Source organism: Ursus arctos, unplaced genomic scaffold (genome assembly GCF_023065955.2).
Source record: "Ursus arctos isolate Adak ecotype North America unplaced genomic scaffold, UrsArc2.0 scaffold_12, whole genome shotgun sequence".
NCBI lineage: Eukaryota > Metazoa > Chordata > Mammalia > Carnivora > Ursidae > Ursus > Ursus arctos.
In genome coordinates this window covers 30,466,326-30,482,346 of record NW_026622786.1, presented here as the reverse complement: position 1 = coordinate 30,482,346, position 16,021 = coordinate 30,466,326, and the positions used below count along the sequence as shown (strand labels likewise).

Below are 16,021 nucleotides of genomic sequence, written 5' to 3'. Positions count from 1 at the left end.
TTCCTGTTTGTGATTTGTGATTGTGGGAAACTTCATGTGCTGCATTATGAAAGTGACAGATTTTACATTTGTTGTCCAAAAAGATAATCATGTTGTCCAGTTTGTTTGATTTTTTAAATCCTGTTATAGGCTCATTCAAAATGAAGCTTTCCAGGGTCGTCTGCGACAGCGTTCCAACCTGGAGCCCTGGGGGGTTGTACCCAGGTGTGGGGACCGTGAGATTGGCTGCTTCCAGTTATTTTCAGGCCCCAAACTTAGAATTAGCATGCCCAAGCCCAGTATACCTGTTTTTAGAAAGTGTGATCACACTCCAGTACCTTTTTCTTTAAAGTAACTTTAGTTCCTTGTCTACGCTCATCAATAGGTGAAACTCTAATGTACATGACATCTACTTGCTTTTGTTAGGAAATACATTGATCCTCTAAAAAGTCTACAGCAAGCCATGCCCCAAAGCTAACAGATTTCCAATCACAAAAGAGCAAAGTCTTTTGACTTGTCATTGCTGCTCTGAGCAACACATTGTAAGAAGACAACTCCATCCTCTCCCTCAAAACCCAGAGAAAGGCCTTTACAACAAGCCTCTTAGGGAAACAACAGATTGTCTGTGGAAAGGCCTCATTATTGGAAAGATTCGCATTTTAGGAAAAGTCTTCTTACTGTCCTATTAGTTCTTCAGTTAAGTAAGGGTCAACGACTGAACATCCAACTCACGGCTCGACCCTGGACAGGAGACTCAACTTCTGCCTTAGTTTCATCAGCTAAGGGCAGGGCTGGACTCAATGGTCTTTGAGCACTCCTCCTAGAAAGATTCTTTGGCTCTGTCTACCATCTGAGAAGTCACCCGAACTGTGGAATTATTAACTACAAGCAGTAAACACGAAGACAGTGGTAACAGCTCCTCTGAAGCCACTGCTCTATAAATGGACTGTTGTCAAATCTACGGTCTCCTTTGCTGCTCTTATTTAGGGTCATATCCCATGTCATCCACTGGGACTTAGCGCTCTCCTAGAATGTTATGGAGATCCATAGAATATTAGGATTAATTTTCACACACTAACATGCTACGGATGGTGCCGGGACAGGCTCAGAGAGAGGTAGCAACCAAGCCATCAGTAAAGACCCCTAGTAACTGCCAGGCCTCCCCCCCCCCTAGATCCCTAGCTCCTGAAAGTCATCCTCTGGCTGCAGGGAGCAGCTGTGTCTCACAGCCAAGCATTACGTTTCCCCATGACTCGCTACCACAGACCACTAATGGCCACGGGAAGGCCTACAAGACTAAGGCATTACAATGCTTCCAAAAGCAACCTAAAGAACATAGTCTGAATCATCTTATACATTCATGCTCTCAAATGATTATGATCAGATTTGTTACATTTTCTTATGTCGTATAAAATTGTCTTTGGTGTTGTCAGAGAGACAGATGCTCAGGGGCATATGACAGCGTAAAGCATTCAGACCGGCGGGACTCTATCCAATAACGTAATTTTTCCTCCTCCCACTGCACCTCTGTCTTACGACCTATATTAAGAGAGAATTCCACACATACATTTAATGATACTGCTCAATCATTAGTTTCAGACACTGACAGGTGACTACAAAAGTGTTGTAAGTCAGCTGACACTGTGAGATAATTACATAAGAAATGCACGTACGGAATTATAAATAATCATCGCAGATCGCAGAACAAAACTATGGCAGAAGACCTTTCTTGCACAAGGCCAAACTAATGAGGTATTGTCATTAACCTTGCATATCTCCCCCCCCCCCCCAGCCATTGCAACAAGGTCAAAGTGTTCTGATTTCTGTTGTGGCAACAGAATGTACTGGGTTCAATATGGGGAGGGATATGAGGCAAACATGAAAAACCAATACGAAGCTGAGAAAAATTAAAATATGTGTTAGTTTCCCTTAGAAGTCCTCCTGAGACAAGTCAACCTTATAATTCACACAGAGAAGGTCAAAAAACAATTGCAATACAAGTCTCAGCGGGACCTGGAAAAATTAATCCTCACACTGAACTTGTCCTTTCGGCTCTCTGTCCTTTTGGCACTGCACACTATCTGAATTGCAAAGATAAAGCCAGACCTCTCCCTCAATGGAAAACAGTCTTGATTTATCATTTGTAAGATACTACACTAAGTAGCATGCACGGAAAAAAAAAAGTCATACTGTCAGGATTTATTCTCTAAAACTCCATACAACTCACGGTTCCCGCTAACACAGACTTTATTACTTCAACTGGGCAGTTCCCAAACCAAAAACCTCAACCTGCAATAACTCGTGATTAAAATTCTCCGGTAGGTCACTGCCTCACCTAAAAATGTCGAAATAACACAGAGATGGATGAAGGCCTGCTAACCTTAGGTAACTCTGGGGGGTCTTTTTCCTTCTTGGTGCACAATGTGAGCTCACATTGTAGAAAGAGCAGTGAGGTGTTGAAAATGGACTTAAACACAAAGCTGAATCGCTTCTTGTCCATCTCAGCTTGTGGGATAGGAAAGTGCACCCTCTTGGGACTGTAAAATTTCACAGATTCGTCTTTAGGACAAATGTTTTCAATGATGGTGTAATCAGACATCCTATCAGGGTTTGAATATGGAGAGATAAAGCACGTTTGGATGGCAAATCCCAATTCTTGGTCAGCCTTAGTAACAGACACCTAGAAGAGAACAGAAAGATCGATCAGAACTAAGTTGGCATCTCACTTTTACTTTAGGCACAAGGGTAACATATTAACATGTTGCTTCTGATGAGGGACATTGCTTTATTTTCATAACATACTTGTATAGTCTTCTAATTACAAAAGTGATATATACTCATTGAAAAAAGATGTTTTCCATCTAAACTGGGTATGGATGATGACAGTGAATTATTTAGTTCAAATGCCACTCTGGAAGATTCCAATACAAGATGAGTAAGTCTCTTCAACCTCCCATTAAGTCCTCTGGGAGATAAAAATAAAGGGATAAAGAAAGGGGGGGTAATCAGGAGGGGGAATGAAGCATGAGAGACTATGGACTCTGAGAAACAAACTGAGGGCTTCAGAGGGGAGGGGGGTCGGGGAATGGGAAAGGTTGGTGATGGGTAGTAAGGAGGGCACGTATTGCATGGTGCACTGGGTGTTATACGCAATTAATGAATCATGGAACTTTACATCAGAAACCAGGGATGTACTGTATGGTGACTAATATGATATAATAAAAAAACATTAAAATAAAAAAAATAAATAAAAAAATTAAAAGCATAGCATGCATCTAAAGTGGACTTTCCAAAATAAACAAAACATCAACAGGCAAAGCCCCTACCATCATAATACTGTCTCATGTCTCAATAGTGTACCACCTGTAAAGCGAGCTATTTTTCAAAACTGCTTAACAAATAAAGTACAGAGGCAGAATCTATTTAACCTACGCAGAGAGGCCTGACCTTGTAAACTGCCGCAAGTCAGAATGAGCCTCAAACACTGCAGTAAAAGCCACAGATTCATCTCAAGTCCTGCTTCATAGCGAGCGGCAGAGCTGGCCTACGGGGTTTGGTGTCAGGGACCGTGCAATCTGGTGGCGATCACAAGCCTGGCAAAGTGTCCTAGCTGCTCACAGGTCCAAATCAGGCCTTGCCAAGTACTCTCCCTTCGCTCTTTAAGCCCAAGGGTATTTTAAGGGAAATCTAATCTGGAAATGTTTCCAACTCATTATACTTCCCTCTTACAAAACATTTGTATGGGCTATGTCCAAACCTTGTTAAGGTTCTTTTCTTTAGAAACAGGAAGTGGTGTTTGGCCAAGTATAAACAGAATTCAAACCTCAACTATCCTGAACTCAGCTAAAATCCCCAGACCAGAGTGGATTCTCCATTTGGTGACACATGGATCGCTGCGTGAACTGCCTTTCCCCTCATGCCTCATTCCTTGACTAAACTTAGGATCAAAATAAACTTAAACACTTTAGAAATAAAGTTAGTCCTTAACCATAAGCCAATAGCCCCAGAATCCTTTCAAAAGGCGTGGAGATATAAACACACTTTCCATTCTGAGAACCCAGGGGAAACCCCTGACATTGCATGGGGCTCTGAGGACATAGCACTATTTTGAAAGGTCCCTCCGTGGTTAACTATAAGACATTCAGCAGCGAAGATGATTGTCATCATGTCACTTTGTGGTGCCTTAAAGCTCAATCCCTCTGAACAATCTTGTGAGATAAATAGTTTCATCTCCGTTTGACAAATGGAGGAAAAAATGAACATACAGGATAGACAAAACGTTCAAAACCCTACCCCGGAAGCACTGGTTAAAACCAAGCCTTGAACCCAGGTCTTCTGACCTCAAGCCCATTTTGTCTTTACTATTTCACTGTAGCGACAGGGTTGATTCAACCAAACCCACGATGTGGCCTTGGGAGAACACCTGGTGAGAAATCTTTCTAGAAAGTAGTGTTTGGGAGTCTGTAAATAGTCACACATCATTATTTTGCCAATATTTCTGAAAAATAAGATATTTTATCTGGGTAAGATGGCAATTTACATATATCCTGTTACTAAAAAGTGCCCTTTAACATGAACTCAGAACCCATAATCCAAAAATGTAGACAGAAGGAGAAATGCAAATCTTTTCTCAACTCTCCAAGAAAGTATGTAATGGTAGAAACACTAAGGTATCCCAAAAAGTTGTTTTAGAGGGAAAGACATTATCAGCAAGTCTTTTACTCTAAAATGGCCTGGGGGGTGCGGTGGGCACAGTCGGTTAGGTGGCTGACTCTTGGTTCTCGTTCAGGTCGTGATCTCAGGGTTGTGAGATCGAACCCTGCATCGGATTCTACACTGAGCGTGGAGCCTGCTTGGATTCTCCTCCCTCTTCCTCTGCTCCTCCCCCACGCAGATAAATAAATAAATCTTGTAAAAAAATAAAATAGCCTGGAAATGAGTTGTAGAAGGACTACAGGTCTCAGAGGCAGACAAGCTCCAGGAAATCACGTGGCTCGTGCCCTGTGAACTCTGAGCCTCAGTTTCCTCCCATACAAAAGAAGGGCACCAATACCTACTAGAAACTGTTATTGTGAGGATCTGTAAAGTCACAATTACATGCAAACAACACTGTTCCCAGCTGTACAGCTGTAATTAGTAGTCCTATTCTAGATTTAAATTTGGGGGGTTACAAACAGGTCTTTTAAATGCCCCAAGACAAATGAACTAAGAGAAGAGCTGTCATTATGTGACCAACTATCACCCAGAGATGACCAAAGACCAGGTGGCAAAATCAATAACGTCTTGAATTGAAGGAAAGGATATGGTCTAGAAGGAACAGGATTCTGGGGGTGTGATAAAGATGGCAGGGAGAAGAAACCTGGAAATAGTTCTTCAGACCAAGCCAATGATTCAGTGAGTTTTATTTTATTTTTTTTAATAAAAAAATTTTCTTACCAGCGTTGGACTCAAAATAGAAACAAAGACTAAGTGTGGCTGCTACCTTATTTTGCAAAATATTTACAGATTCTCTATTTTAGGTGGTTTTAAGCAACTTTAAAATATAGCTGTTTAAAACATACATCACCCTCCTCAAATTCTCAATACACTTGATATTTAAAATGGTAGCAAAAAGATTCAGTCCATTTCTTTTTCATCATTTGACAATGTCTTTGACTAAATTCATCTATGAAAAATACAGATGATAAGTGAAAAGATACAAATGTGAAAATAAGGGGAAAAAAATTTCAAGTAGGGCTGCACTGGGTGGACAGGAAAGAAAAAACAAAACACCCAGGGTAGGATACAGGAGGAAGACTGGTCAGTGATGAGCATTAAGCAGCAAAGCCATAAATTAGCAGAGCCAGGTACACATTTGGAAAAGAACAAACTGCAGTTAAGCAGGGCCCCGAAAATTCAGGGCACGATAGAGCGTCACTGCCCAAATGCACACCATATGGATTGTGCAGCCAGAAATGCAAGAAGGAAATAATTATCTTGGATAAGAAGAGATCTATAATTAGCAACAGCATGTAGAAAGCAGTATATTTTCCCCAGTGGAGAAAGAAGGTATACCCCCAAAGAAAGAGAAGACCTCTCGAAACAGGGAATCAAAAAAGAGGAGAGATCCAGGAAAATGTCTAGAGCCAGTGGGCTCTATCCCAGAATTTGAACAAATGTGAGAGTTATTTATCTTTCTGAAACAGAAATATGTGCTCTGAAGTCACTTTCAACATATGTAAGTATCCCATTTCGACCCCGTAAGCTTCTCACTCCTCCCACAGTGAAGTAGAACACCAGCTTGCAGTTTAACCACAAAACTAGAAGACCAACAGATGTCCTGGGGCCATAAAGGTATTCATTTTTTTCTAGAATCTAATCTGAACCTGGATATTTGCACTGCTAAGAGGTCACATTTTCTCCTCTTTAAAAATGGCATTTTGAGGGGCGCCTGGGTGGCTCAGTCGTTAAGCGTCTGCCTTCGGCTCAGGTCATGATCCCAGGGTTCTGGGATCAAGCCCCGCATCAGGCTCCCTGCTCCGCTGGGAGCCTGCTTCTTCCTCTCCCATTCCTCCTGCTGTGTTCCCTCTCTCACTGGCTGTCCTCTCCCTGTCAAATTAATAAATAAATAAAATCTTAAAAATAAATAAATAAATAAATAAATAAAAAATAAAAAATAAATGGCACTTTGAGGATAACTCATGGTAGCATCTAGTGGGTCACACTGTGGACTCTCAAGCCAGACAACCTGAGTATGGACCCTACTCTTAACTCCATTAGTTACTAACTGTGTGATCTTAGACAAGTTTGTGCCTCAATTTCCTCATCCCTAAAATGGGTACATCAATAGTCTGGTCTCAGGGTGCCTGGCTCAGTTGGTTAAGCATCTGCCTTCGGCTCGGGTCATGACCCCAAGGGTCCTGATATTGAGTCCTGTTTCTCCCTCTCCTGCTCCCCACTGCTTGTGCTCTCTCTCTCTGTCAAATAGATACATAAAATCTTTAAAAAAATAAATTAGTCTTGTCTCATCAGACTGCTTTGAAGAGTAAATTACTACAATAATTATAACCAAGTTTGGCACAAAATAAATCTGCAACGAATGTTAGCTGTTATTATTTCATTATTACTACCACTATCTAATACCTTCATAGTTATTCCATAGACTTATGCTACGCATAATCACTACTGTTATGTATATGAAACAGTTTAATACATTTATAGATACACTTAGATAATGATCTAAAAAAAACCCCTCAATCTTCATGAGAGAGGGCAGCACGCAGCATTTCACTGAAGTGTGTTCAATTTAAAAGATACTGTGTGAAGTAGTGTGAAATATTCCTGGTTAACTCTGACACTGCAACTACTGAACCCCTCTTCCAAAAATGCTAAGGACAAGCAAGAATGGGGCTCTATTAGAATTTGCAGCACCAATTTTTAAAAAGCATTCATCTTGTAAAACACTCTCCCCACATAGCAAATCCTACAATGTCTTACTTTGGTCAGAAATCAACCTGGATGCATTTTCTGAGCCAAGCCCTCACCCAGAGCTGCTCAAGGGCCGCGGGGAAGAACACGATGAGGTCTTCTGCTGCAGGGGCCTTGGCTCTGCCCCAGGAGCTACAACAATTCCGCCCTAACCTAAAAGCCCAAGGCTAATGTCCAGGTCTCATACCTCAACATAAATGTGTCCGTTCTCTGCCACGGAGAAGACCCCCTGAGACGGCACAAGAAAGAGGTCAGTGTTGTAGAGCTCCATGTTGAAAGTGATGTTTCCATTGGGTAGGTCCTGGAAGCTACTGGGATTCCCCACCTGCCTCAGGCTGCAATTAAACTGGGGAAAGCAAACAAAGCAAACAAAGCAAACTGAGATAAATCACAGTCAAATGAAGAATGAAGACCCTGGAACTTGGTAAGCTTTGGTCTTTAACACCCATTTTCCCCTCCATCGTTCCTAACTAAAGCCAATCAAAAAGACCACATTCTCACAAACTACGTGCTGCAAACAAACACGTACCAGCACAATTTCAGGTCGGCTGAAGAAGGAGGTATCTCCTTCATCCGCATCTCCTGGAAATCCATTATCGCCTGACTCTAAATCTTCATAACCATCTGGCCAGCCACTACTATCTCCAGGCGATGGAACCTGTATCACAATCTAAAAGGCAAAGAAAGCGCAGACAATGTCGTTAAGACACATGATTTGATTCTACGTCACATAAACACCCACGTAATAATGCAGATGCAAACTGAAAATCTCAACTTAAAAAAAAAAAAACTCCAAGTCTTCTTAGGATTTTACCTTCAAAGAGATTAAAAATAAAGAGAAACCCAACATACGTTCAAATTAAGACTTGAACTAAAATATGCATTTTTCCTCGTGAAAAAATAAGACTTGTCTCAAACAGTGGGAAAACACTAGGCACTGAAATAGGGCTGAATGGGGTTGTCAGTCAGTCTACACGGTAGGGGAGGAGGGCTTCTCTTTACATCAAAAATTCTAAGAAATACTAAGAGCAGAATAAGGCAAAGAGCTTTTCTTATTTGTGCCCATCAAGATTTGTATAAAGTTTGAGTTGGAAACAAAGTACCTAATGTTTACTATTGAGCCAGTCCCCTCATCTTCTCTCTGTACTCCTCTATCTTTCCCTCATTTCCTCCCCCATATCTTTGCGGATGGTGTACAGATGCAGGAAAGAATCTTGTTTTTATCTATGACAATCTATCTTAATGTTAGTTGAGATGACTATTCCTAGGTTAGCTCTAGGTAACATGAAAAATTCACCTGAGGACCATGACTCCATAAATAAAATCCTAATTTTTTTGCATTTAGAGAATAGTAACATTTTTTGTTTGGTTTTGTTTCATGGGCTTAGATTTTTTAATATGGTGCAAAACAAAAATATATCATAAGTCAGGAAATTGCTACAAACAGTTATAATTGGAACAGCTACAATATTCACTGTAGGGAACAGCATGGGAAGAGAATGTAGGAAAACCACCTCTCCATTCTTTACAAGTTCCGCAGAAGGAAGTATTGATGGAATTGAAGCCAAGTACCTAGGACACTGCTCACCCTCCGTATCACCACCATCATCATCATCACACACACACACACACACACACACACACACACACGCACACACACAGAGGAGGAAAGGGATTTTAAGGGCTTAATATGCCCTTCTCTTCTGAGGCAAATGGTACTTTTTTTAAATTGGCATTAATTTAGTCATAAATTTAAAATTCCAAAATCAAGTATATCAGTAATATATGCCATCCTTTATATCTGGAAAAATTGGATAATGTAAGAAAATTAGTGTCAGAATTGGCAGGTGTTTACCATAGACGTCAAAGGTTAATAAATTATTCCAGTAACAAAGGGAGATTAGCTGGGCCAGCCTGGTGTAGGGGAAAAATTAGTGGATGAGAGGTCAGGAAGCTAGATTCAGTCCTGGCTCTGCCATTAACTAGTTTTTCAAATCTAAACAAGTCTCTTAACTCCCAGGAGTTCAATTTCCTCACCTGTGAAGTGAGGAAGCTGAATGAGATCATCTTAAGGCTCTTTCCAGCTCAAACACTCTAAGTCTGAAGAGTAATAAAATTGGGCCCATAAGAGAGCCAGTGCCTACGTGAGCCACACTGACAGAGCGCCTGACCTCCAGTCTTTCTTCTGGATGGGTCAAGTGCATCTACCGAAGGGCAGCGGGACAGACATGAAGGACAGTCGCACCCTCCCTGTCCCATGCCAAAGCTGAACTTGGGGATTTTTGAGCCTTACTTTTACCATTAAAAGTATAACCCGAACGGCAAAATTAACATGATGAAGTGCTTTTGAAACTCCATGTTTCAAATTATTTTAATATTCAGTGCCTAGTGTGTATTTCTGCAAGAATAGGCTTAATCTGAAGAAAGAAGATTTAGATGAATGAGCTGACAAGAATGGTTTCTGAAAAGTGTAGGTTAGCTATTGCAGCAGATTATCTTCAGGGGGAGTCTGCGCAATTTCCCTCTGGGTAACGTCAAAAGTAGGAGATTTGCTTCAATTTACAATCTTTCTCAGAGGTGGAGAGAGACTTAATTTCTTGAGGGCGCTTTTCGGTTTTCTCTTGGTTCTTTGGTTCATGAGGAAGGGAGAAGTCCTCCCACCTCTGGACAAGAGGCAAATGAGGCCACAGAGACCACGGAGCTGGTCAGCTCAGTTGTGTAGACTCAGGGTCAAAGTACATGCCATCTTGTTGAGAACTGACGCTTGGCTTTGTTTAGCCTGGGGTACATGCCCCTGCTCAAGGTCATAGAAACTTTAAGGCTAATTTTAAGGTAACACCCAGCAAGGCTCTGGCAAAGGGCCAAGCTTTGTTTTGGAGAACACTCACGGAGTTATAGTAAACCACACCATCTGGGGCTGACCGCCGGTGCCGAGTACCACAGCCATTCAGGGGAGACTCCAAAATGAAGTGGGTGCCATTCATCTTGGCCTTGCAGGTAGGATCCAACAGAGTGAGCTCCATCCCTGAGTAGCTGTTGGCCTGAAACAACCACCACCAAAGATGTAAAGGGGGGGCCCACGGGCAGATCTGCAGCACACAGGGAGCACGTGCTGCCCAGTCCTCCCATATAGTATTGGTTGCTGGAGGCCTGCATTTCCCCTCCCCATTTACCTCCTCCCAACCTACCAAGGATTGTGTTTGTTGGCCTTGGAAATTCAAAACCAAAATATTGACACAAGAAGATCTGGAACCCCCCTCAACTGAGAACAACAGGACCCGAGTGAGAATCACAGCCAAGGGGAAGTGAGTCCATCCAACTGAGAAAACAGTATCAAGTCCCCAGAGCTCAAAAGTGAAAGAGCGAGAAGGAAATAACTCACACACACTGGGGCAAGATGGGAAAGGAGGTGGCTTTCTCTTCTCTAAGAAATTATACTGACCTGAAAAGAATCTTTTTCTACAGCTACGATCATCTTCTCGTTGTCACATTTGACTGACAGGGCAACCTCCACGTTCCCTTGCACCTCCTCGGGCTCTCCCAGATCAGGAAACAGTCGTATGCTGGGGATGACAGGGTCCTTTGGCCGGGGGATCCCTTCTTCTCCCCCTTTCTTCTGGCCTCTCCTGGAGATATCGGGGAAAGGAAAGGGGAAACCTCCATTTCGGCTTCCCCCTCCTCGGATGGCTGGGTTCTCCAGGGCAGGCAGGGCGACAGGGTCCAGCAAGATCCGTAGCTCAGGAGGGATGGTATGGACTTCCTCATCTCTCATCTCCTCTGGTGGTGACAGAAGAAGGCAAACCATCATCAGTGTGTGTTGCCAGGCCACAGTCATCATCATTAGAAGGAAGAACAAGAACTATTACAGAACGGGCGTGTGTAAAATTACTCTTCACAAGCAATTTGTGAAGGAGACGGGGATCTGGAAGCCTAAATCCTAGTCCTGGTGTTCTTTCTAACTGACTGAGTGGCTTTGGGCCAAAGGCTTAGTTCTCTGTGTCTTGGTTTTCTAATTTTTAAAATTGAGGTTGGATTAGATCAGTAGTTCTCTACTTTGGCTGCATATTAAAATCATTTGGGGAATTGAAAAAAACTCCCTATACCCAGGCTGTACCCCAGGTCAAATAAAAATCAGACTCTCTGTGGAGTGGTACCTAATCATTAATATGTTTAAAGCTCTCTGTATGGTTCCAATGCACACCCAAGTTTGAGAACCACTAGATTAGATAACTTCTAAGGCTTGACAAGCTATACAAATCTATGGTTTGATGGATACAAATCAAGTGCCACTGAAATACCTCCCTTGAATCTAGAGATTCTTTAGAATAATTTCTCTAAGGATTTCCTGAAACAATATTGGCATTTTAAAATTATTCGCTACCTCCTTTCTGCCTGCTAAATTCCAACAGCTTTCTAGGCATCCTGGCCTTTGAGAACCTAGTCCTGAAAAGAAAAAGCTGCTTAGGCATCCTATTCCTTCAAAGGGAGAGACGTATTTCCATATAATTAATGCTCAGTGTTCTGTCCTATTTTCAACAATTTAGGGAAGAAAAATTTTCCCAGTGTTGTCTATATCCAGTCTCAAAGCTAATGCTTGAGGTCAGACCACCTCAGTGGGAGCCGGAAGTGAAGATAACCAGAGGACATGAACTCTCCTCCAATGCTACCTTTTGGAAAAAGATGGCACAGCCTTATGGATTCAAAAGAAATCAGAGCTTTGGAAGGTTTTTAATTTGTATGTTGACAGAAACCTTCACAAGGCAGGTAGGGCCTATTTTTCTCCCATATTACTGAGGTGGAACCTGAGGCTCAAAGGTTAAGCAACTTCCCCCTCAAACGGTGAATAAATGGCCAGTACTCACCCTTGGTAGCGGTACCACTGGGGTAAGGAACAGGTCTGGGGATCAGAAAACTTGGGATTTGAATCTCGCTAGCTATAAGGCTCTGGAAAAACCTCAAGAACCTGTTACTATTCCACTTTCTGCTCCATATCCAACTGGGTAAGAACTCCTGTGTTCCCTCTGGGTGAGAGTGAGAAAGTGCCTGGTGACTACTGTCCTGCAAGATACAGCCTGACCTAGGACTTCTCCCCTGTGGCAGGAGCAGCTGTACCTTGGCTATAAGTGCTTAGCAGGCACTTCCGAGAGAAGAATCCAGGCTAATTTGTTCTTCATGTAATCACAGTGAATTATGTCATCTACAACGACAGTTCTTCAACATGCAATCAACTCTGTTATTGAAAAATCTGTACCAAAGATTATTTCCTCAAAACAATCTATCACAATTCTAGATAACCTTAAGCTTTATAGTAAAATGTAGTCAAACGAATCATCAAAATTTACAACAGAACAGCAGCACCATATAAGTTGAAAAGAGAGTTTCTCATTGGAAAGCCTCAACTGGTGGATATTTTTACTTACCACTGTTTTCAAGCCGAAGATGAAATCTATTAGCCACCGGAGCCACTGTATATGATGTTACTGGACTATAGCCATTGTCCAAAGCCCACTTGACCAGATTCTCTTGGGTTGAAGGAATGTCATCTCTTATTGATTTGGTCATTATCATGGATCTTTCACTCTCTTTCCCAAAGCCTATACTGTTAGGAGCCTGAAGATAACAGCAAAATTTCACTCATGAGTCTAAAACTAAATAGTGCCTTAAATAAGAATTAAATATCAGATTCTACATTGTAGATGAAGGAAGTATTTATTCTTTTGATCCCTATTTTCCTTGGGCTAAGGATACTGACGTGAAAATCTTTAATAGCAGTTTACGGGAAATCTATTCATGCTGTTTGATCATAGCACTGAGTTGCTTATATTGATAAAAATAACCCAATGATCACTAAGTAGCCATATACGAAGTACACCTAGTATGTTACTAGAGTTAATGTTTAAATTATATACACATACATACCAAACTTTCCCTTATCTTTACTTAAAATGATGTATAAAGTATACAGATGGGCATGTTACACTGCCAAAAATATGTCCATGCTTCTATCTCCTGTACCCTAGATTTAAATGAAAGAAGGCACAACCTAGTTACCTCCCTGTGGAGACAAGCTCATCTTTGTAGACTATTAAATTCCATATGGTGAAACAGCCAGTGTGGATATTTCAGTTATAATTTATGATCAATTTAGTGATCCTGTCATTGTATTTATTTGTCAATTTTATTAACTGAATATGCTTAGATTTTATGTTTTAAATATGTTTAATTTGGGTTACTGTCCCTCTAAGAACCAATATTTTATCCAGCAACACAAGCTGACTTTCACTTGGTAATTAGTCACAAAATTAAAAGGGAATGATAAAAATCCTTCCAAGAAAGGACTGAGTAACCGAGACATGGATGGGTGCATTTCCACATCACCTGGCTCCCAGGGCAGTGATCTTGTCAGATAGTGAGGGAGCTGAACGCTGCAAGGAGATACCAAAGCGAAGGCACCACATTTTCAACAACTGCTCCAACAAGGCTGGAAAGCCCTTCCAGCATGCAGATTAGACCATTTCCATGCCGTATAAAGATCACTTTAATTTCCATGCCCAATTATTTTCTCCTGCATACATGCAGCATTTTTCCCTAAATTCCCCATTTGTTTCCCATTCTGTTTGCCCCTAACATGACTAAATATTAATCCTTTCCCACTGTAAAACCATAGAAGATTCACAGGCTCTAAGTTCTCTTGGCCTCTTTGGTTGTGGGATATTGGCTGAGGACACATTTTCAATTCAAAGCTCAAAGCATCTTCCCCAGTGTATTTTTCTGTTACCCAGAGTGCTTATCTGGAACTGCCAGAGACTGGCCAGTCACAATCACGCATGCAAAGCAACCAGACAGAGCTTTAACCACATTTCGCAGCCATTTGTGGAAAACCTCTGTTTCACAGGTTTAGAATATTCTAGCTCTTACTTTGATTCAGAGAAAACACCTTAGGGGAAGGAAGGGTTAAAAAAAATTAAACTAAAATGAGGTAAAGAAGGATCCAATTAGTTCTTAAAACGTCGTTCCTTAGGCGCAGCTTCTAGCCTTTCAAAGCAACATGTCGTTTTGATTGGCTGGAGTTGCAACGCTGGCCTACATAGGACGCCTGGCCTCATCTGCCCTAGTCTTTCATGTTGTTGGACAGCTGAGAAAATACTGTATTTCCAGAACACTATCATCACAACTGCCACCTGTCTTTTTTGTACCAATAGGGAATGATTTGTTTACACCTTTCCACATTAAATCTAGGAGCTGTCAGTACAACTCATACTGATTACACCTCGGGACTTACAAGACTAGAAATCTATCTACACATTTGTTAAACAACAAGGCTTGGCAAGTTGGCTCCTTCCCAGCAATGAGCGAATCCTCACCCTGTATTTCTGGGAGCCCCCAGGCTTTTCCAAGGCTTCAGTGTAGCTACTTCAATTGGGAGTGTTCAAGGGGGCTCTCCAAATACCACCACCATGTTTCAGCCACATCTTTGTGAAGGACGATGAGCTAGGTAGAGTCCAAGCACCTCCCTCCTTACTTCCCCTCCACTGCCAAACACACACTTGCATCAGAACTGATGGTGGAGGGTGAGAGGTTGGTCAGAGATGTAATGCATATTCTCACTGGGACTAAAACAGGTCTTTTCTAAGAACAAGCTGGCTATCATCAACCTTGAAGTGCTAAGGCCATTTGAAATAGTGTAACAAAAAATTTCTAGGAAGCTTCCTCCATCTATACTTTTATGTTTTGGAGGTTCTTCCAAAATGTGATTATGCATGGACCATAAGGGACCTGAAGAAAGAGCCAGAGCTGGGCATGGTAATGTGGACACTTCTAGTATTCTCATTCTTGTCCACGGCCCTGCTCTTTGCATCTCTTTGGACCATTCTGTCATTTGGAGGGTGCATTCTAACCCCATGTCCCACCCCCTACAAGCACACACGTGCCATTCATGTTTAATGGGATTCTTCTTTGCATTTACGCCATCAAGTTCCTCATAATTCTTTTAGTAGACATTCTCTTTTTCACTTTGTTTAGAGAAGTTGCTCTTATAGACAAACTTTTGAAAAATTATTTGTGGAAGGAAGATAAACTCCTTTTTATGGCAGGCACTGTGCCAGAAGCTTTACATATGTTATTTAATTCTCCTCTAAAATATAAGGAGATGGGCATTACTATTCCCTGATTAGAGAGGGGAAACCTGAGATGCATGGAAGTAGCATGTATGGCTGAGAACCCACCATGTGCACAGTGTGGCAAGTGCTTTAGATGAAATACCCAATAGGCACCTGACAAATGTTTGTTGAATGAGTAAATGAGTGAATGAATGAATGAACTCTGCCATACCTCACAAGAACTCTCAAGGTGAGTCCTATCATCATACCTGTTTCACGGGTAAGGCTATAGACTCTGAATTTAGTTGGGTTCCCCAATATCAACTAAGAGGAATGACGATCAGAAATGGGATTTGAGGGGCGCCTGGGTGGCACAGCGGTTAAGCGTCTGCCTTCGGCTCAGGGCGTGATCCTGGCGATCTGGGATCGAGCCCCACATCAGGCTCTTCTGCTGTGAGCCTGCTTCTTCCTCTCCC

At 41.8% G+C, this 16,021-nt stretch overlaps 1 protein-coding gene across 8 annotated transcripts in view; it reads right to left on the bottom strand.

The window, feature by feature from the left end:
• Positions 1–16,021, bottom strand: part of TGFBR3 (transforming growth factor beta receptor 3) — a 193,911-nt gene that overhangs the window by 26,954 nt on the left and 150,936 nt on the right. For all 8 annotated transcript variants that reach the window (XM_026497623.4, XM_044383648.3, XM_044383649.3 and 5 more), the window contains 6 exons: positions 12,867–13,056; positions 10,889–11,223; positions 10,335–10,487; positions 7,976–8,116; positions 7,634–7,792; positions 2,360–2,659 (listed from right to left, as the gene is read on the bottom strand). In XM_026497623.4, coding sequence (XP_026353408.1) covers positions 2,360–2,659; positions 7,634–7,792; positions 7,976–8,116; positions 10,335–10,487; positions 10,889–11,223; positions 12,867–13,056 — 1,278 coding nt within the window. The remainder of the gene's footprint in view (positions 1–2,359; positions 2,660–7,633; positions 7,793–7,975; positions 8,117–10,334; positions 10,488–10,888; positions 11,224–12,866; positions 13,057–16,021) is intronic.